General features: G+C 41.3%; 1 protein-coding gene across 4 annotated transcripts in view; it reads left to right on the top strand.

The window, feature by feature from the left end:
- Positions 1-22980, top strand: part of CSMD1 (CUB and Sushi multiple domains 1) — a 991444-nt gene that overhangs the window by 768845 nt on the left and 199619 nt on the right. For all 4 annotated transcript variants that reach the window (XM_079969603.1, XM_079969602.1, XM_079969604.1 and 1 more), the window contains 4 exons: positions 174-290; positions 3801-4016; positions 6646-6834; positions 19809-19978. In XM_079969603.1, coding sequence (XP_079825729.1) covers positions 174-290; positions 3801-4016; positions 6646-6834; positions 19809-19978 — 692 coding nt within the window. The remainder of the gene's footprint in view (positions 1-173; positions 291-3800; positions 4017-6645; positions 6835-19808; positions 19979-22980) is intronic.

Below are 22980 nucleotides of genomic sequence, written 5' to 3'. Positions count from 1 at the left end.
TGTGTGTGTGTGTGTGTGTGTGTGTTTAAGCTGAATTGGTAACAGTGTTGGTTAGCATTTGTTTGTGGCCCCAGGAAGTTAATGGGCCTAATAATGCTCCTCAATTTTTTAAAAATAGGTCAAACAGAGCATCAGTAATTATTTTATTACTAATATTTCTTTCTTTTGTACAGCTCTGTGTGGTGGCTATATTCATGGGAGAAGTGGAACCATTCTGTCACCAGGCTTTCCTGATTTTTATCCAAATTCTTTAAACTGCACATGGACAATCGAAGTTTCTCATGGCAAGGGTAAGAGAACATTGCAGGGTATATCTGTTTAAAATGCCTCCTGAAGATAGATTTTGAAAAAAATTAAAGCAAGGGAACCCATCCACTTCACCCATATAGGCTTAATAAAAAGATAAAGTAAGTGCGTGTGTGTGTGTGTGTGTGTGTGTGTGTGAGAGAGAGAGAGAGAGAGAGAGAGAGAGAATATGTTATTATCTTGACTCTATGTCAGAGTTGGCAAGTCTCAGGGTATAACCTGAAGCTCCACCCCCTCTGGCCAACATTCAGTTGGGTAAAGCTTCCAAGAACCAGGGACTGCACTCTTCTTACACAACTTGAGTTCGCCAGCATTGAGAGGTCGATTGATCAAATGGACAATCAGCTTCCAAGTGCCTCAGGGTGCTCATCGCGTACCTTAGATTATATTCTTGGGTGTTCACACTGCCTGTCAAACAATGACCAAATGAAACAATTGGCAAAGCCAGTCAATCAAATCAATACAGTGGTACCTCGGGTTAAGTACTTAATTCGTTCCGGAGGTCCGTACTTAACCTGAAACTGTTCTTAACCTAAGCACTACTTTAGCTAATGGGGCCTCCTGCTGCTGCCGCGCCGCTGGAGCCCGATTTCTGTTCTTATCCTGAAGCAAAGTTCTTAACCTGAAGCACTATTTCTGGGTTAGCGAAGTCTGTGACCTGAAGCATATGTAACCCGAGGTACCATTGTATAGCTTTGCCATAGTCAGCAGCACAGTAAGGAATATGCAGAAATGATGCCTCCACTTGGGAATTAGAAACTGCCTCTAAAATTCCTCCTCACCACTGGAAAGGACAACTAGCTAATCCCTTAGCACTGCACAGGGTTGGTGGGTGAACTGTTGTGCTGGTTGCAGAGGCAGCAACACTGTCTAAAATAGGTGTGCTGCCCATTCCACTGTTGGCCGCAGCCCTGTGCTGGGATGTAGTCATATATTCCCCACGTGTTCCCATTCCATCCTGAATGAGGAATGGGACAGACTTGCCCCCAGCAGAGACCCAGAGCAGTGACAATCTGTTTTGACAAAAAAAATTCCTTCCAGTAGCACCTTAAAGACCAACTAAGTTAGTTCTTGGTATGAGCTTTCGTGTGCATGCACACGAAAGCTCATACCAAGAACTAACTTAGTTGGTCTTTAAGGTGCTACTGGAAGGAATTTTTTTTGTTTTGACTATGGCAGACCAACACGGCTACCTATCTGTAATCTGTTTTGAGTTGGGATCAATGAAGAAAGTTGGTTTTAAATGTCCTTGAAAATACATAATATGAGAGTAATATTTGTCATTTTCATGTGTCAATATTTGTCACTTCTCAAATCTATCAAAGTAATATCTGCATTGCTTTTTAAAAATTTATATACCCTCAAGTCATTGCATCTGTTGATATCACTAAATGCCAGCCAGTACTGGTAATTAAAACGTTACCTTTCTTCATTAATGCTCACCTGTCTTGCGATTATAGTACTTCTGTGTGGAAAATAATTCCTGGTTTTCTTCACTGGATTCTGTTACTGCTTTAATATATTTTTGAACAAGTGTGGCATTTTATTTAAATAGAACAGTATGGGTGTTTAGATAACTCCAAGCACTGAAATGATGAAATAGGATTTTAAAAGCGGAGAATTAAAATTAATGGATTTTTTTCCCTCCTCTGGTTGTCGACCTTTGAGATACACTTCTTTCTTTTTCACAGTCCTTCTTTGTACTTTCTCTCTCCCTCCCCACTTTTTCATTCCCTATACTATTTTAGAAATGAGAATTCTTATGTAGTTGTTTAGGGTCAAAAGCAAGGACTTTAAGAAAACAAGCACAAAGAGTTCTGAAACTGGAAAGCTTTAGCTATATAGTGTATGCATCAGAGAATAGCAACAGTGATACCTCGGGTTAAGTACTTAATTCGTTCCGGAGGTCCGTTCTTAACCTGAAACTGTTCTTAACCTGAAGCACCACTTTAGCTAATGGGGCCTCCCGCTGCTGCCGTGCCGCTGGAGCACAATTTCTGTTCTCATTCTGAAGCAAAGTTCTTAACCCGAAGTACTGTTTCTGGGTTAGCGGAGTCTGTAACCTGAAGCGTATGTAACCCAAGGTACCACTGTAATTATATTTGTTACAACTTAGCCAGAATGTGCAACATTTGCACCAAGGTTCGGGTGGCTCTGTCTTTGTTAACCTTCATATTATATGTACACACACACACACACACACACACACACTGGCTTGGATCTAAAGGTGTCATTCTACTAATGGAATGAGTCTTTTACTAAAGAAGGGTCTGTTTCTAACCTGCTTGTGAAAAAACATTGTGTGAACAACATGACCCCAGAACTAGAGAAGTTGTCTGTATAAGTTCTTGAGCTTGAGCTCTTTCTAATCATAATCATAATTTATTATTTATATGCCATCCATCTGGCTGGGTTTCCCCAGCCACTCTGAGTAGCTTCCAACAAAATATTAAAAACACAGTACAGCATTAGACATTAAAAACTTCCCTAAACAGGGTTGCCTTCAGCTGTCTTTTAAAAGTAAGATAGTTGTTTATTTCCTTGACATCTGATGGGAGGGTGTTCCACAGGGTGGGCGCCACTACTGAGAAGGCCCTCTGCCTGGTTCCCTGTAACCTCACTTCTCGCAGTGAGGGAACCACCAGAAGGCCCTCGGCGCTGGACCTCAGTGTCTGAGCTGAACGATGGGGGTGGAGATGCTCCTTCAGATATACTGGGCCGAGGCCGTTTAGGGCTTTCAAGGTCAGCACCAACACTTTGAATTGTGCTTGGAACCTTTTCACAACCTGCTGTAGTTTACATTCTACTGCCTGTGTCTTCATTATTCACTTGGTTCTCATACTATAATGAAGGCATAGCCAATGTGGTGCCGTCCTAGATGTTGTCCGATTAAACCTCCCTTCGGCCCCTACTGCATGAACAATGGTCAGGGATGATGGGAGTTGTAGTCCAACAACAACCAGAGGGCACCACATTGGCTAGCTTTGCTATAATGTGGTCATTGATGCATTGTGGTACCACACTGTGGGAAACCTTCCCCTAGAGCTTCCACAAGAGTTCATTGAGCAGTTCTAATGTAGCTTCTCCTTCCACTCAGTTTCCTTGCTTCCCCTGTACCGGGGGATAGGTTTCTGGACTCTGGTGAAATGGTGGTAGTTTGGGTAACAGCTTTCAGAATTGAGCAAAGCACAGCAGGATTGTAGTTACACTGATCTTGCGTACAAGCGTATGCTCAGGGCCACTCACTTATGAATACACCTGCTTGAAGGCTTACAACAGTGTTATATGTAAGAGAGTTGAGAACTGGATGCATATTCACCCTGGGTGACAAAAGCAAAGCAAAACAAGACACCTGGTAGTGAAGCCTGAGCCTTTAGCTGACTCAGTTTGCCAGTGGTTCTGCTCAGGAGGTCAGATTCCAGGTAAACATGACATATTTTGTCATCCATCCTTTACTCAAAAAGCAAAATATTGTTCTTTTCCCATTTTTCAAGGAGTACAACTGATCTTCCACACCTTTCACCTGGAAAGCTCCCATGACTATTTGCTCATCACTGAAGATGGAAGCTTCACAGAACCTGTGGCCAGATTAACAGGGTCCGTTTTGCCTCCTACCATCAAAGCTGGACTCTTTGGAAACTTCACGGCACAACTTCGGTTTATTTCTGATTTTTCCATTTCCTACGAAGGCTTTAATATCACATTTTCAGGTAAAGGCATGGGCTTTGATAGATTATTTGGAAATGTTTGATATCTATATTATTAACTACAACAGTCATAATGAATAGCACTAGAAGATTCCCCCACCTGTTGTCAGGAGATTCCCCTACCCACTCCAGATAACATAGCCTACCATGTTTGATAACCTCCCTGGCACTCTGTAATGGATTTTCAGGAAATATATGAGGATTTAAGGAAGAATGGAAGGAAGGAAGGATCTGTTTTATGAGTTGTCAGTAGTTTATACAATATGGGATGCAACTCAGTAGTAGCTGAAAACCAACCAAACATTGGAATTATATAATATTCATTCAACATGTACTTGGTTCTTGTCTTTCTGTAACCTTAAACTTCAGTCCTGTGCACAATTAACTGCAAGTAAGGATCCATTAGACATAATAGGTCTTGCAGTCATGTATACATGCATAGTATTGTACAGTAAATTGGCTAGCAGCAGCTACTGTTTACAACTATTAATGTCTTGGGTCTTTTGGAGATTCTAAAACCATGCGCAAGTAGTAAGGAAGAGCTACATTACAAGTCCCTAACTGCACCATTCTTGGTTCTGGTTTCCACTTGGTTGATCTGAGTGCAAAGATCTTTCCAAGAAAGCACGAACGGAGCAATTCTGGCATTATGCACACATCAATCATAAATGATTTGTTTTGATTTGAAATATTATCTAGCTTCTAGAAGTAATTGTATTAAGTCTTTAAATGTCAGTTAATGAAACCAAACAGACCAGATATTAATGATAAGAGTTTCTCAGGTCAAACACATCAGGGACTTCTTGGAAAAGGTGCGGTTCACGTGGAAAGTTTAGCCTTATTTAACAGTCAGAACAGCAGATCATTTTCTTTCTTTTTTGGGCCAATCTTCCTACCCACCTTCAAGCCTGAGAACATTCGGCACATTTTCTCCTGTGATTTTACTATGTGCCAAAACGGGAAGGAGAAATTTGGGGGACAATCTCACATATATTCCTCCACTGTTACTGTGTTGGCCAAATACCTAATAGCGGAAGTTGAACACTGAAATGAAGGTGAAGGGCTCATGATGTGTGACCTTATCCTAAGACTGTTGTAGTTAGGGGTAGTCCTACTGAATCTGAACCAGGGTTCACTGTGCCCTGTGTAACAGCCAACCTGATTAATCTGGGAAACCCAAAAATAGGGCATGAATGCAATAGCCCCTAGCACTTGCTACCTGGTTCAGTGGTTTATTGTGCCTGCACTCCCCTGCATAATTGTTATCATGTGAGGGAAATGAATACCCGAATCGGGCTGTGGCTGTTCATTTATCGATTGCCTGATAATCCCACCTTTCCTCTAACGAGCCCAATGTGGACATAGGTTTCATAGTGGTCTCTCCTCTGGGTACTAACGAAACCAAACTTTGCTTAAGTTCAACAAATTTGTAAGCACAACCTGCCTGTTCAGCCTGCTTTATAATATCAATGTGAATTTTTCTCTGAATATTGCTAGTATAGAAGCCGTGTCCTTGGTTTTAGAGGAAAAGGAATGTTATTCCGCAAAATGGGCAGTTTGCTGAAAGGAGATGGTATTGAATTGAATATGAGCTGAGACAGCAGGTTACTAAAGTGGCAGTAAAGCACTGACAGAGGGGGTAGAAATGTATATCACAAATAGAGAGTGCTGCATTGAGCATGCAAAGCTAAACCTTTGCATTCCTTACCCTCTCTATATATGCTCTCCTTGTTCTGTTCGACTTCATAAAAAAAATTTTTCTTTTACTAGAAAGGCACTGTACTGCTAGGTTTATTCTTCAATACCTCTGCAGGGGTAAAAAATTATTCTGCAGGAGTTACTTTGACTTCACACTGGACTTCACATTCAAAGGCTGCAGTACCTATATGCTGTAAGATGAGTCTGCACATGCAAATTAATTCACATATTGAATTACTGATTACATTCATTATTTATCAGTGATACAAAAATAGGATTTTCATATATATATGAAGGTCTTGATGAATATTGTGTGTGCACCCCCCCATATGGTGTCTGACTTAACTGATATTTATCAAGAGAATTTGAATGCTCCTAATACTTGTCTTTAAGAAAGTTCCTGCAAGCTGTTATTTAATCACAGTAGTTCCTAGAGCAAAGTGTTGGCCTCCTTTGCTAATGCCAAACCATAAATCTCATCGTTTCCCTCGCAGTAAAAAATTGGCTGCAATCCAGGTGCTGATAGAACAGTAGCTACCCTGTGAAGCACTACACCAGGGCTGGATCTAGACACATCAAAGAAGCGTTTCAGTTTAAAGCGCTGTAAATTTAAACAGGGAAAACAGGTAGAGAAAAACGGGACTCCACATTGCCATCTGGTGGCACAGTGTTATATCACAAATACAACACATATAAATCGCTTTTTCTTTACCAGTCTAACTGAGTCCCAGGTGCTGTAGCATCTTGAAGCTTCCTGCATCCAATCAGAAGCTGTGATTTGGTTTTTGGAAGTCGAACGGACTTCCAGAATGGATTCCGTTTGACTTCCAAGGTATGAATGTATGTTGGTATTGTGTAGTTATCCTGTTTATTTATTTTTTTTTTTAAATGGAACTTTCATCTTTTTTCTTGGCTTTTGATTTATTGTCTGAAGAATATGACCTGGAACCCTGTGATGATCCTGGTGTTCCTGCCTTCAGTCGAAGAATAGGATTTCATTTTGGCGTCGGAGATTCCTTGACATTTTCTTGCTTCCCTGGATATCGCTTGGAAGGTGCGGACAAGCTTGCGTGCCTGGGTGGCGGCCGCCGTGTATGGAGTGCACCTCTGCCAAGGTGTGTGGGTAGGTGGTCACATGCTTTCATTTCATTCATCCAATTGATAGCACATGGGGGAGGCAAAAGGAGACGGGGGCAAAGCTAAAGTCACCTATAATTGTGTAAATTATTATTCAGTGCATATTATAAATGCGTTGTTGTCATGGACTGGCTGGACACAGGAATGATAGGAGGAACCAGCTGGGGAACCACCAAAGGAGGCTTTGGTGGTGGTGGTGGGACAACAAGGAGTGATCAGAGGGACAAGAGGAAGAAGACAGGGAGAGGAGGAGACATAGATGGCTTGGGGGAGGCAGGGACCTTTCGTCTTGGCAACTGATTTCATGGAGTACCATATTTTTCACTCTATAAGACACACTTTTTTCCTCCTAAAAAGTAAGGGGAAATGTCTGTGTGTCTTATGGAGCGAATGTGGTCAATCACTGGCTCCCTTTCTGGCCCCACCCCCTTGCCCAGGCCTCCATTGTTGAATGTTCTGCAGATGGAGGCTGTTTGTTTTCCCAGCGACATTTGACTGGCTGATTAGATTATCTGTCTGGAAACTGTAGAAATGGCTCCCTTTCCTTTCCTAAAGAAGCTGCAGAACTGTGAGTTGAACCCCATAAAAACAGGATTTTTTCCCTGTGCAAAGTAAGCTCAACAACTTTGAGATGATCCTCAAAAAAAAGGGGTTTCCCCCCTTTGCAAAAGAAGCTGCACAACTGTGAGCTGATCCCGCCCCCCCAACAGGGCTTTCCCCCTTTCTTCCTCTAAAAACTAGGTGTGTCTTATGGAGCAAAAAAATACAGTGGTGCCTCGCAAGACAAAATTAATCCGTTCCACGAGTCTCTTCGTCTTGCGGTTTTTTCGTCTTGCGAAGCACGGCTATTAGCGGCTTAGCGGCTATTAACAGCTTAGCGGCTTTAAGAAAAAGGAAACAAACTCGCAAGAACTCGCAAGACGTTTCGTCTTGCGAAGCAAGCCCATAGGGAAATTCGTCTTGCGGGTTTTTCGTCTTGCGAGGCATTCGTCTTGCGAGCTACCACTGTACGGTAATTCCTATAGGGAATGAGCTGCTGTGCCCATTAGGTCTGACACTCAGCCAAGTCTGTGAAGATAGTGTTTTTGCTAATAAAGAGTTAACTCCAACTTCCAACTGTGTGATTTACTGGCCGGCTCGCTCTGTGACAGTTGTGGATGTTTTAACCGATTGAGTGTGGCTCTCAATTCACCAGCTAATTCAAGAAGGTAGTTAGGTTGAAATGCAGCTGATATTATTGCACAATAAATAATTTGCTTAAGTTTGTGTGAAGGCGCAAATCTTTCTGATGTCTTTGGCAGTAAAGATAGCAGCCATGGGGCAATAATAATAATAATAATCATAATTATATTTTCTGATGTGTAAATCCTGCTGCTTAGCATTGCAGCTTAGATGTTTCAGGGGAACACACATGCTTGCATCAGAGCTTATATTTTGTTTTGATGTATTTATCATTTGGTCTGGTTAATTACTCAAATTACTTTTAAAATACTTCCATTGCAACAGAATATTAAATCTTTTTGGGGGGATTCCTTGAAAATTGGATTGCTTTATAAAATGCATGATACTACATGAAATGTTTTGCAGTTGTAAATTAGGTCACTCTGCTACAGAATCAGCGGCTTTGGGAATCTGCTCAGCATTCACTGGTTAACATAGTGGAATTTGGGACAGAATTTGGGTTCCCCTGCTCATTATATGACTCCAGTCATGTTTCCTTTAAGCTATTAGTACATGTGTTTATCTATAGATGATGGTCCAATTTTTTTTTAGAAAGTTGCTTTAAAGTCACTATGGGACAGTTAACCCTTTTTTATTATAAACACACAAATCAGCCTCAGTTTTTTAGCATCTCTGTACAGAATTGTTATTACGACATAAAGGCTTAGCTGCCAGTTACATAATTTTAGAGCAGCTGAAGGCCAGGGGATTTTGCAGTCTTGCTTTTGGTGTTCATGTTGCATAGATTATTGAATTCTTAGTCCACTTTGAAACTGAAGTGACACATTGAAATGGCTTCACCACACTGACCCAGTTTGCAGAATATGCTAAGCTAAACCTTAGACTGTGTGGGCTCCTGGAGAAGAGCTTGCAACCACTTTTTGCTCCTCCCTGGCCCTCTTTGCTGGCCCTATGGTTAAATTCTTTCTTCACTAACCGTGATCTGTTGCCCAAAGTTTGTTCTTGGTTACGGTTCATGATTAGTGAGGAGAGTTAAACCACAAGTCTTGTTGTGAGTGTGCACCTGGACTCACCTGTGTGCAGCCATTGCAGTCTTGGTTCAGGCAGCATGCTTAGCCAAACCTTAGTTTAGCTCAATGTGATGCAATAGCAAAAAGGATTAAGGAGGATCAAAGGATCTACAAGCTCCTCTCTGGGAGCCCACTGATTTGCGTAGTCTCACTAGGCTAAGGTTTGGCTTTGCGCATTGTGCAAACCAAACCGTTCACACAAACTGCACACTGACCTGAGATTTGCTGAATTACAGCGCAATTACAAATATTTGCACTTGTAGGGTTTTAATTGTTCTTAGATAAACTTCAATTATTTTTCAGATTTGAGATGAGGAAATAAGACATGCATAACAGAATTTCAGGGATCTGAAATACATAGCTACCAACAAATCCATTTCATGTTGCACTGAACATACTGACTTTTCCACTTGCTTTTGAATATCTACTTCCCGCCAAGAATTGCAGTTAACTGGCTCCAGTATATATAATTTGAACGAGTGTTGCTGATCCTCAAGAGTATTTTTTTCTTCACGGCCTTGTTTTGCAATTTAATTTGTTCTTAAAAAATTAGTTTAAAGACAGGAAACTTATTCTGAACTTCTTTTCATATTAGCTCCTTATTTCTGAGCAAACGTTGAAGAGATTGCTTCATTTGTTTTGCATTATTAAAAATATTAATAACTTGTGTTTATCAAGATATTATTAAGCTCTAGGGCAATTAAAGAAAATCATACCTACTGCAAAGCAATGTTGAAAGTGCTATGTTGGTGGTATAGGCATGGGAGGGGTGTGGTTGAAGATTAGATCCTTCAAACATCTAAGCTCTATTCATGTGTTGCTCACATTTAGTGGATTCATGGTTTCAAGCAGGACCAAATTGTACTTCTGGCCTCACCTCTGACCAGGCTGCAACAGCCCCAGCCCCCAGGGTTCACAAGAAAGGAATAAAGACTCTCACAACATGTTATGGAATTAAAATTAGGCCACAACTTTATTAAACTTCCGAATGTTGGAAGACCTTGACTTGGGCCTAAGGCCATAAACTGCCAAAGTTGTGACAAATTGCTATGGGGAAGACAAAACCTGCCAATGCAGGAAAATTTCTTCCCAGTCCTTCAATAGCAACCAGTCAAAGACCATAGCCGCACCCGCTAAACAGGAAGCAAAAGGGAGGATAGGGTGGGTGAATCTCCTGACCCAACTGCCTGGCTACTGTCGGCTCCATCCCCTATGTAAATGGGACTGGCCCTACCTCCCAGCAATGAAACTTGACTACAGAGGCTGGGCGTGAACCTCCAAATAATAACACTGAGAGGCAGGCCAGCCGCCCCGGTTTGCCATTAAATTCCCTGGAAACTGTAGCACCGTGCACGATCCCACAAAGGGCACCCACAATGTAAAGTGTGAGTGATCATTGCCACTGTGTTAGCTGTGCCCTTTGATGATCACACCGAGCACAGTTGATTGCATGGTTGTAGCCTGTAGGCTACATTTGATGTGGGACATCTGAACACACAGTACCTCAACCCTGTCGCTTGTCTTCTAGGTAGAAGGCCATTTTCACAACGTGTGCAAATTTAATATAATGGCAAGATAAAAGCCAATCTTGAAAGACGCGTGGGCAGTTTCATTACTGGAGTAATGAACTGGAATTCAGTTTGTCACCTATGTTGTTTTCACAGAATCAGATGGAATCCATGCTTCCTTAGAATAATTACCAGAGTCCCTCCCCCCCTTTTTTTGTTTTTGGTTCCTGCTTGCAGTTTTTTGCTTGTGGGACACTACTTAGGAAATTAATTTTGTTTAGCCCTATTAAATTAATATTGCTCAGTCCTAAAAATTTATTGGATGAATTGTTATGCATCCCTATGCAAATGTTTATTTGTGGGCTATTTTATTAAAAAAGATAATGAAAAGGTCTATCGAAGCTATACAAAAGGCTTTGTTCCAAATGTCAGGCATATGAAAGAAGCATTACAAAGGTGCAGTTCTCCCTTGACAGAACTCATTTAATTTGAATTCCTGATATAAATCAGCTGTTCTTAATTTGTAATATGAATTCTCTGACCAGTGTTCTGTTTGACTTTTTAAAGTGCTTTGCAGCCCTTTATCTACCACATCTCTCTCTTTTTTTATATAAATATTTTATTAAATTTTCAAAGTACATAATAAAAAAGAAAAAAGAGAAAAATATAACCAACCGTTCAATAAAGTTTTTCTTATATAACTAACTGGACTTCCTCGCGTCTCCTTACCCTGCATTATTTATAAACAGAATGTCAGCAAATTATTACCTTATTTCATACCTTATTTTATACTTTCCAAATATTATACTTCTAAATTTAAAGTAATGTTTATCAATTACTCATACCTTAAAATTAAACAAAATATTGCCTTAAATTTTGACCTTTTCTTACTTATAACTTAATTTTCTGTTTTACAAAGCCTATTTGCTGGAGCTGGTATTTTCTAAATCGTGCAAATACTTAACATTCATACAACTTATAATATTTTTGTAGATAGTCCTTAAACTTCTTCCAGTCCTCTTCCATTGTTTCTTCTCCCAAGTCTCGGATTCTGCTCGTCATTTCAGCCAATTCCATATAGTCTATCAATTGCGTCTGCCACTCTTCCAGTGTGGGCAAGTCTTGTGTCTTCCAGTACTTTGCAATGAGTATTCTTGCTGCTGTTGTCGCGCACATAAAGAAACTTCTGTCCTTCTTTAACACTTTCTGGCCGACAATGCCCAAGAGGAAGGCCTCCGGTTTCTTAACAAAGGTATATTTAAATACCTTTTTTAGTTCATTATAGATCATTTCCCAGAAGCCCTTCACTTTAGGGCATGTCCACCAGAGGTGAAAGAATGTCCCCTCAGCCTCTCTACATTTCCAACATTTATTATCAGACAGGTGATATATTTTTGCAAGCTTGACTGGGGTCATGTACCACCTATATATCATTTTCATAATATTCTCCTTCAAAGCATTGCATGCCGTGAATTTTATTCCGGTGGTCCATAACCTTTCCCAGTCCTCAAACATAATGTTATACCCTATATCCTGAGCCCATTTTATCATGGCTGATTTAACAGTCTCATCCTGTGTATTCCATTTAAGCAGCAAGTTATACATTCTCGACAATACCTTAGTCTTTGGTTCCAACAATTCTGTCTCTAATTTCGACTTCTCCACCTGGAATCCTATCTTTTTGTCCAATTTAAAAACCTCTTGGATTTGGGCGTAATGTAACCAATCTTGCACCTTATTCTTTAATTTCTCCAAGCTCTGCAACCTCCATTTGTCTCCAATTTTTTCTATTAATTCCCAATATTTCGGCCAACCGGCCTCCATATTGAGTCTCTTCCGGGCCTTAGCCTCCATTGGTGATAACCATCTCGGGGACTTACTTTCTAATAAGTCTTTATACCTTTATCTACCACATCTCAAGACAATGATGGATCTACTGCTTTGCAGAAATGGTTTCAAAATTATCTAATTTAATAATTTAATTGATTTTGTATTCCACTTGCTGAAAGCAAGTAGGTGTTCATACGCCGACTGCGTTATCACTTAGCTAAATTTAGGTGCAGGTGAACCACAATAGAAAGTTAAATAGGAATACTATTTATTTATGCAGACTGCTGAGGAAGAATATGTATCCCTTAACCCATTTTGAACTCTTTTCAAATGGAATCCCCTGAAAAGCATTATTACATTTTCCTTTGAAACTCATTCCTGCACTCTGCAAGCATAAATTGAAATATCCTAAACTTTAACAAAAGGAAAGAAAAACATGGTTGGAGAGGGCCAACATTTATGATGGTTAATCTGGATGAATTAATTTATATTTGAAATTTGCACTTACATTGAATGAACTGACCAGATACCTATGAATACTGTGTTTCTCTTGGGGGAGGTGAACACAAAAATCACATGGGTGTCATGTGAGCTGTCTGTGAATGATTCTGTGAACTGACCCACACAATTATAATTGCTTGCTTATCTTATAGGTTCAGTTACCAAAGGGTGGGGTTTTTCCTAGTAAAAGGTGCCAATGGCACCTAGAGTATGAGAAGGATCCTGTTTTCTTTTCTTTTGCATTATGGGCGATAAGTTTAATGCATGTGGAGTGTAAGTGTTGCTTTGCATGCATATTTTGTTTGCCAGGGCTGTTGAATGATCAGTTGGCAGACTTATTTTAGTAGCTTTATTGCATCCGGAATTAGGCATTGAGGAAGACAGCTGCATATTCCAGAATTTTCTTCACCTCTTTGTAAAACAAGTTAATTATTAATGTACTAGAAGCCAACGGATGACTTAGTTATGGTTCTCTAAGCTTCAATTCAGTTCAGCATCCCAGACAAAATGGAATGTTCTAATTCAGGTGCTGGAGCATATTTAAAATGTCAGGGAGGCCTAGGCTGCTAATATATTAGAAGCCACTCTTTAGAAATAAATCAAAATGTAGCCCCAATTGTCCACCATTTCTGACCTGATAAACTCCCAGTTCAGAGATGTGAATTAATGCTTGCATGTGAGATCAAAATTTCTTGCTTTAGGGCCACCTGTATGGGGCATGATATCCAAGTACATCTGACAGTTGCACTACTTTGAAATGAATGTGAGCATTTTTAAATAAGTAATTGCCTTCCCCCTTATTTCCCATTGTATTTATTTAAAAACTGCATGAAAAAGCACAGTCACAAGGGGCGTATTTCACATGTGACATGTGGTGTCCGTATTTCATACTACATTTTCACAATGAGTACAATAAAATATTATGAAGTAGCATGAAGATACAGGTGGGAGAGACCTGAGAGTTTATTATTTTTATTATAATTAATTTATTAATCACCTGCTACACAATCGTCTTAAGATGGTAAAAAAAAGCAAGAAACCACTACAAACAGTTACTACTTTACTTTAATTGAAGTCTAGCTCTTAATTTCTGGCTTATGCAATTATATGCAGGTATAGGTTCATTTAAATGGTTTTGTTAAACCAGGTGAATACCTGGATTGCTTAAGGCTGACATTTCCTAAGGTGCTTCAGATTTCTGGGGTTCAGCTATTAAAAACAAACAAATACACATTTGGCTTTGAATATAGCTAGCCCTTGGGATAAGCCGTGTCTGTGAGATGAATTTTGGAGTACGAATAATGATTTTACTCCAGTATTATACTTTTAGCCTAGACCAATTCATTCACAATACAGCCCTCTTTTGGTTTACGGTAAATTTTTATTAATCACTACCTCTTTAACTAAAAAAACCAGCAACTCCAAATCACTTCAAAAGCAACATGCATTCTCTGTCTGACAAGAATGAAGTGGATCTCTTTTCAATCTGACTAAGAAATAGCATGCTGGTATCTTTCTTCCCCCTCTTGCTTATATATTATCTAAGACGGCAGAATCATTTCAAACACATTAGCAGACCCCCTCTGTGGTCTCCGTGGTGTATTTCTAAAGGTGGAGGTGTCTTTGTCCTGTTGAACGCTTTCAGCCTTTCATTATTTTTACTTAAAAAAAATAAATTAGCATGCAGTTTTAGACTACAGGGCAAATTCCCTGCTGGTTTCATATATTTTTAGTCTGTTTACATTCCCTTTTTCCTTTTCAAGACCTTCTGTAAATTTTCCTCTTGTCCCTTTTGGACCAGGAACAGCTGCTCCCCTCTATGACTGGTTTGACATAAAGTATATAACTTGTAACTGTGGTTTTGACTGCAGCAGCACTATTTACCATCAAAAGGATTATTTAGCCATAATTGCTTAATGAAGATCAGTACTAACATACTATTCTCATTGGGACAATAAGCTGACAAAATATTAATCGCGTGTCGAGGTCCCCCAAGCCACCCCTAAATAATTCACAATTCATACATAATTTTTGTTTAAGGTTTTTGGCATAATTTTGGCCACAACCTTATTAAAATACATAAATGTGAGTGGTTGCTTATGACTATCTGTCCCCACGCCCAGGGACAGAACTGACTTCCAGATTCTAGCGAAAGCCAGTAAGGGAAAACAATATTGGGGAGAGCATGGAGCCGGGCACCAGACCCTCATCCGCCCCCCGCATGCTCCTGTGGGCTTGCGCGGCCCCAAGCCCCATTCAGGGTACAGATGAAAGAATGGCAAGCCCTTGGATTCCTATAACGGAATTCCCTATGCAGCACCACCATTGGAGGGGCAGGCACTTACCCCTCCACCAACCAATTTTTTAACCAATGCCTAACCGCAACCTTACAAGTTGTGACGATTTGCTACGCAGTAGGCAAAAACCAAATGGCCCCAGCCAATCAGCCAAATGGACAAGATTCCTACCAGGCCCCTGCCCCAAAAGCAGACGACCCCATGACAGGCATAGCAAGGTCAACGCAATAGCCCTAGTTTAGGGAGGGTGGGCGGGTGATCTGATGCACGCAGCAAAAGAGCCCAGTCAGTGCTGCGTGGCTTGATTTTATAACCTTTGGTCCGTCTCCCTAAACGGCAACACCAAAATTTGCCCAGTAACCCAACCGCCCAATCACTGCGGATGGTCATCCATACTAACCTGCCCAGCAACAGAGGGGGTGACCTGTCAGACCCCACAGCAACACGTGCTCTCTATGAAGGAGAACACGCTTTGTAGGATTGTGACTTTAGACACATGAGCTCATGAGTGTTGATGAGACCTCCCCCCCTTTTTAAAAAAAAAGAAAAAAGAAGCCCCATTCTGTGCCCTATAAGCGCAGGACGCCTTTGCCTGACAGCACCATCGCCCATAGACTTCAGCAAAATACTGGAGCTCGGAGCCATTTTGCTTTGACAGCTTCCTGCCTGCCCACCCTCAATTTAGAGCCTTCACTGAGCAATTTTGAGGTCGCTGGTTGACAGGGATAGAAATGATTTCCCTTTTTCTTTTAATCTGATTGGCAGTGGTTTGGAGTTTTCCGCCTTTTCCTTAGTGAAATTATGGCCTTCCTTTGTTAGGTGGAAGGACTTTGCTTTGTATGGTGGCAGAAATTGCATTGGGCAGGATCAACATAGTATAGGGAGGCCTCCATAAGGGGCCCGAGGGGAGGATTGACCACGGCAAACCCAAACGTGTGTTCGGTATCTGCCTGGTTGGAATCTGCACCCTGGTTCCCCAGTGAGACCTGGCTTGCTTGGCTTGCAAGGTTCAACACTGGCCGAGTCCCATAGTATAAGTTTGGAGCGATCCAAACCCAGCTGATCCATTTCATCAACATGTGGTTTGTGGAATGGTGAACTGATTCTGGGACCCAATAGCATTCCCACCCTTGCCCTGCCTGCTGCTGTCAATAAAGAATTGGCCTGATTTTATCCCCTCATCGTTGTACAGTCTGGTTATTTTGCTGCTTTTATGGGTCACATAATGTGCAACCAGGGAACTGCTGTCATTCGTAGTCTTTTTGAGGTTTTATTCAGTAGGCCATACACTAATGATTAATGTAAAAAGCTTGAAACAAAGTAATGAAGCAATAACTTTATAACCACATATATGTTGTTCCTTTGTTCCTTTTCTGTGGTTCTTTAGAAAGATATCTTGCCCCACTGGATTCAGTGATGGGGAAATTAACTATGCCATCTCCAAGATGACATAATTAGTGAGCCTGATCTTGAGGCCTCTTGTGGGAACAGAGGATCAATGGATCCAGTTGTTACATGTCCCCCTCTGTCCTACCTGTGCCCTGCCCCGGAATGCCCTGTTTTGAGACCTGTAACCAGTGCATGGAGGTTATTAATATTGCACATATGAAAGCAAATTGGATGAATGAAAACAAGACTCTTCTTTGAAATAAAAAAAAATTATCCAGTCCAAAAATAGGGTACCAAAGCTTTACTAAAGAACTTTACTCCAAAGCAACTTGAAACAAAGTTACATTCAGATGGATTTTATGGTGATCCCAGGATAGGCAAAATATATTAGATTATGAAATATCTTCCACCCAGAGCTAACAATCAAAGCTCTGCCTCTTTTCCAAACAGACTCCATTTACCCTGAGGCTGTTTTCCCGGAGAAGAGAAATTAGCACTTCTGTTCTCTGTAATGGCTTCAGAACAAAAACTCACCTCACCAAATATGGAGACCTACTGATTAGTATATGCATAGACTTGCAGTTGCATCCTTTTCATGTGATTTAAACACCCTTGTGACTTGGTCACAAAGATACAGTTCTGCTTAACTGTTAACTGTTAACCGTTAGGTTCTCTTCTCAGCTCTACTTTAAGCTTCAATGGAAATTTCCATTCCATGCTTCACAATATATATACACACACATTACAGAGTTATTTTCCATTTCAATGTACATTTAACAGTTATAATTAACACAATGGAGCTTTCCAAAGGCAAACTAGGAGCTATTAGGAATAGGGATTGGGCGGGGGGGGGGGGGAGATTCAATTAAAGGTGAAGTTGCCTCATTCCCCCTTTTTGAAACAATGCAAGAATGAAATGCAGCTTCCCAGCCAAGTAATGTTACCAAAAATTCGTATATCAGGGCAGTGCCAGGCACTTTCATTCCATCCTAAACCCTTATACAGTAGCCCTTGAAAATCAGTGGGGCTATTTATTTATTTATTTATTTAATTTCTGTTCTTCCATTCTCCCAAGCTGGGATTCAAGGTGGCTTACAGCATTTTAAATACATCACTATAAGAGTCAAAGAAAGAAAAATGAACTCATTAAAAATGGTAAAGTGCAATAAACCACATTTAAAACCAACTTTAAAATGCCAGTTGCCCTGATAGCAGCCCTGTGGTCAACATTGTCTGCAGCTAGTTTCCATATTTTATTTAGTTAAGGCTAACTTAAATTCATTTCAGTGGGACATATGGATGCCTTAGTTTGGATTAAGCCTGTTGGGTTTTAGTTTATTTAGTCAGTGCTGATTTACTGATATAAAATGAACACATATACAGTTACTGCTATAAAACTGGAGTATATTCGCTGCTTATAGTCACTTTACTCACATTATCTCATATATATATGGCCCTGTAAAACTGGGTAATCTGCCCCCAAGTTAAGGCAGTCTTATAGAAAATAATATAATTCTTCAAAGATAAAGGTTTCCTAAGTTATGATCCTCTAAACGCTTTCTGTAAAATTATAGCAAAATAGTGTTCTGGCAACATCTTTTTGAACCAACTGTAGATCTTGCCCATGTTTCTGATATGTAGCAGTCTGATGGCATACATAACTATTTATTTTTATTTTTATTTTTATTAGTATATGTACCAGGAAGTTCACCACATAAGAATAAAGCTGTACAATTAAACCCCAAAGCAGTAAATAATGATGTCACTGTGGTTTTAAGTCTGCATGGATAGTGAGAAGTGCTGGTAATTTATTTGAAGTTCACTTATTTTGTTACATTGCACTATCTTATTTACAGTTACTTGGCACAGTGTTTATAATAAAATAATTGACCTAGCCATAAATAATCCTAATTTTCCAGGTGTTATAAAACCAGTGGAGATAAGCAGGCAATTGCCATTATTGTATTGTTATTGTTTGTAGTTATTGTTACTTTCTCTCTCCCTGTAATCACTTCAGTGTCCTCCCTCCCTCCCCATCCCTTGTTTTAGCAAAGTGAGAGCAATTGATTGGGGAGACAGTATGGGTGCAAAAGTTAAAACTCTGCATTACTTTGGTGAAAACACAATCTTAAGCCCACAGTCCCAGCACCGAGAAATATAAATTTAAGGGCTTGGTTCTGAGATAGTGAAATATAAAACAGAAAATATAATAACTGCACTGAAGGGACTGGTATGTATGTAATCTATTTTTCTTTAATACAAAAAAAAAAAAAGATGGCTCTGTCCGTGATGCTCTAAAATAAAAATACATCTAGCTTTTTACCTTTTTTTGTCAAAACAAATATGAAAACTTATTTTAAGCACCCTTTCATAGGTTGTACAATCAGATGCTGCAAGTGAGGAAATCATTTTGGAAGTATAACAATGTTGGCAAGTAAGGTTGGCTGGCTGGCTCAAATCATCTGGTACCCTAAGCACATTCCATGGAAGCAATATAAGTGGGTTTACGCTGCTAATACGCAGACCATTATCTCAAGTTTGCTTTTAAGATTTCTCCTGAGATGTTTAAGTCAGTTCGCTCTTGTTTGCCATTAGGCACTTCCTTGGGAGCTTAGCAGAGGCAAGTCACTTTCACCTTTTGTTTGCAATTAGATCTAGTCCAGCATGCTCTGGGGATGCAAAGGGTCAGTTGCATGAGTCTACATTGCTTTTACCTTTGTGTGCAGAATTCCCCGAAGGCTTCTATGGGTAAATGTGAACGCAGCCCTAAACTTTACAGTACAATGAGAAATGAAAAGACAACCAAAGACAACTGGAAAAAAATAATGCATCTCGATAGAATGATTAAATAAATCTTTGTCTAAAGGCTATGAAATTCTGAAAAACCAAGTCATTGAAACATACAACAAGTACATAATGGTTGAATACAACATTGTATAAGTGACTGGTGCTGTAGGGAGCAGATGAGGAAGGGCAAAAGTCTCATTGCATGAGCTGGCAAACAGGCACAAATAGCTACCATCCTCTTGTCCTAAATCTTAGATAAAAGCGTAAAGAAGCAGCATATTTCCTAGTTATTAGCAGCGGGACCTTGTTTTTTGGAAAATAACCACATTTTTTTTAAAAAAAAAATTCTTTTGAATGCTAACTGATGTCCTTTTTTAATGTGTCTGTTTTGTTTAGCTGAATGTGGAGCAAGTGTGTCTGGAAATGAAGGAACACTGCTGTCCCCAAATTTTCCATCTAACTATGACAACAACCATGAATGCATTTATAAAATTGAAACTGAACCTGGGAAAGGAATCCACTTGAGAGCCAGAACCTTTCAGCTGCATGAAGGCGACACTGTTAAGGTATATATAAATGTGCACACAAAAGAACAGAAAAACACTCAGTCCTGTTTGGGTGCATTAATTATTTGATCTATAACATTTGAGAAGCAGTTTAAGTGTATGTGAGAGAGAGTTGCATGGATGGCTATAGACAGACAGACAGAGAGAGAGAATCCTTTTCCATGCATGTCAGGACTTAAGTTCACAGCCAGTCTTGGTGCTAGTTGGGCATTCAGTCAAAGGAATAGGAAGGCTGTGGCTGCTGTGACTTTGCCTTACCCACCATCATTTCTTAAGCAACTTGGTCTTACAGTGATAAGTCTTACAGTGATAAGGTCTTACAATGCAGCCGCTGGGAGAGATGATCAGGAGGTTTGGGCTGGGTGTTCATCAGTATGCGGATGATACCCAGCTCTACCTCTTTTTTAAATCAGAACCAGTGAAGGCGGTGAAGGTCCTGTGTGAGTGTCTGGAGGCGGTTGGAGGATGGATGGCGGCTAACAGATTGAGGTTGAATCCTGACAAGACAGAAGTACTGTTTTTGGGGGACAGGAGGCGGGCAGGTGTGGAGGATTCTCTGGTCCTGAATGGGGTAACTGTGCCCCTGAAGGACCAGGTGCACAGCCTGGGAGTCATTTTGGACTCACAGCTGTCCATGGAAGCACAGGTCAAATCTGTATCCAGGGCAGCTGTTTACCAGCTCCATCTGGTACGTAGGCTGAGACCCTATCTGCCTGCGGACTGTCTCGCCAGAGTGGTGCATGCTCTGGTTATCTCCCGCTTGGACTACTGCAATGCACTCTACGTGGGGCTACCTTTGAAGGTGACTCGGAAACTACAACTAATCCAGAATGCGGCAGCTAGACTGGTGACTGGGACCGGCCGCCGAGACCATATAACACCGGTCTTGAAAGACCTACATTGGCTCCCAGTATGTTTCCGAGCACAATTCAAAGTGTTGGTGCTGACCTTTAAAGCCCTAAACGGCCTCGGTCCAGTATACCTGAAGGAGCGTCTCCACCCCCATCATTCTGCCCGGACGCTGAGGTCCAGCGCCGAGGGCCTTCTGGCAGTTCCCTCATTGCGAGAAGCAAAGCTACAGGGAACCAGGCAGAGGGCCTTCTCGGTAGTGGCGCCCGCCCTGTGGAACGCCCTTCCAGCAGATGTCAAAGCGATAAACAACTACCTGACATTCAGAAGACATCTTAAGGCAGCCCTGTTCAGGGAAGTTTTTAACGTGTGATATTTTACTGTATTTTTGGTTTTTATGTAAGCCGCCCAGAGTGGCTGGGGAGGCCCAGCCAGATGGGCGGGGTATAAATAATAAATTATTATTATTATTATTAGTAGTAGTAGTAGTAGTAGTAGTAATCTTAACTGGTGTGCAAGTGAGCAGCTACCTCCATAGACGCTTGATATTTGCCTTGCTGTGCTTGAGGAACACAGGCTTCCTGCTCTTCTCCAAGGCTCCAGTGGTCAGTTTGTTTGGGTATCATGAATTCGAGGCCTAGAGTAATGGCAGGGTAGCCAGTTGCTAAACTGCATTCCAGTTAATACCACCTTCTTCACATATGGGGGGAATATGGGGGGAATATGCCCAAAGGCTTTAAGTGCAGTTAACTAAAAATGAGCAGAAGTGTCAACCTGTACAGATATGAATATCATAGTGGACATAATTGAAAATGTGACAAAAAAAATGAAATTAATGCATTTGTTTTATGAGGATTACAGGGAAGCTTCTTAATTTTAGGATACTATATAGGCATATTATATATCCTACTGCTTCTAGGATAGGGTTGCCATATTCTGAAGGGCACAAACCCGGACACCCCCCATCAGGACACCCATCACACCACCCTGCTTCCCTGTCGCTCGCCCCCTCCCTGCCACGAACCCCTTCCTCACCTGCCTGCTCCCCCCCTCCTTCCCCCCCTCTTACCTTTCACAAGGAGGCTCCTGCTTGCTGGTGCCGGGGGTGACTCCGGGCCGCTGAGCAGGCTCCACCTCTCCCTTTCAGACCTTCAGCCTCTAATAATAATAATAATAATAATAATAATAATAATAATAATTTATTTATATCCCACCCTTCCCAGCCGAAGCCAGGCTCAGAGCGGCTAACAACAGTAAAATAATACAGCATTCTAAAATCAATTCATTATAAAATAAGTTCAAATCAAATTGATGTCAACCATTGGGCTAGAGTTCTGTGAAGAATTACCAAAGGAGGGGGTCAGGCTGTGCCTTGGCCAAAGACCTGATGGAACAGCTCTGTCTTGCAGGCCCTGCGGAAAGATGGCCTCCAAGTGGCCTCTGGCAAGGTCATATCCAAGATCAGGCCAGGGCAGGTAGGCTTGCCATCCCCTTCAACCGCTACTCAAGCCGCGTTGAAGGAGAAGGCGCAAGTAAGACCACAGAGGCTGTGGAGCCGCCGATGCAGCGGTGGCCACTCAGGTCCCCTCTGATGCGGCTTGAGCAGCCATTGGGAGCCAGTGCCACTGCTGCTGGAGAAGGCCCAGGCAGGACCAGAGAAGCAGTGGAGCGACGAGCCTCCCTGCCCGGGGAGGCCACTTGGAGGCAGAAGGCCTGAAAGGGAGAGGCAGCTCTGGCACTGGCAAGTGGGAGCCTCACACAAACAGGGTCCTGACAAATAGCACAGCCAGGAGTGGGCACTGGAAAGGGGTGATGACAGTGGTGGCGCTACAGACCCTGCTGCGGCACTTCTGCTTCCAGTGCACAGCTGCGGCGCGTCAAGGTGGCATACAGTGGAGGACTCTGAAGAGTGCCTGCCTCTCCCCAGCTTTGGCAGCATGTTTGTGCCCCTAAAAATCAATCAATAATAAATGCCCCCCAACCCTAAACATTCATGTAAAAATACAAAATCCACCTGGATGTGCATGCTTCCCCCACAAACCAGGCCATGTCTGGGAAAACCTGGACGTATGGCAACCCTATAGGATATGATGTATGTTTTTAAAAAATATGTTGAAGAGTATTCTGAAAAAGTGTGTATCACAGTTTGTGTT

Source organism: Podarcis cretensis (assembly GCF_951804945.1).
Source record: "Podarcis cretensis genome assembly, chromosome: 3".
NCBI lineage: Eukaryota > Metazoa > Chordata > Lepidosauria > Squamata > Lacertidae > Podarcis > Podarcis cretensis.
The sequence above is the reverse complement of the archived record's forward strand: the minus strand, read 5'-3'. Positions and strand labels throughout refer to the sequence as shown.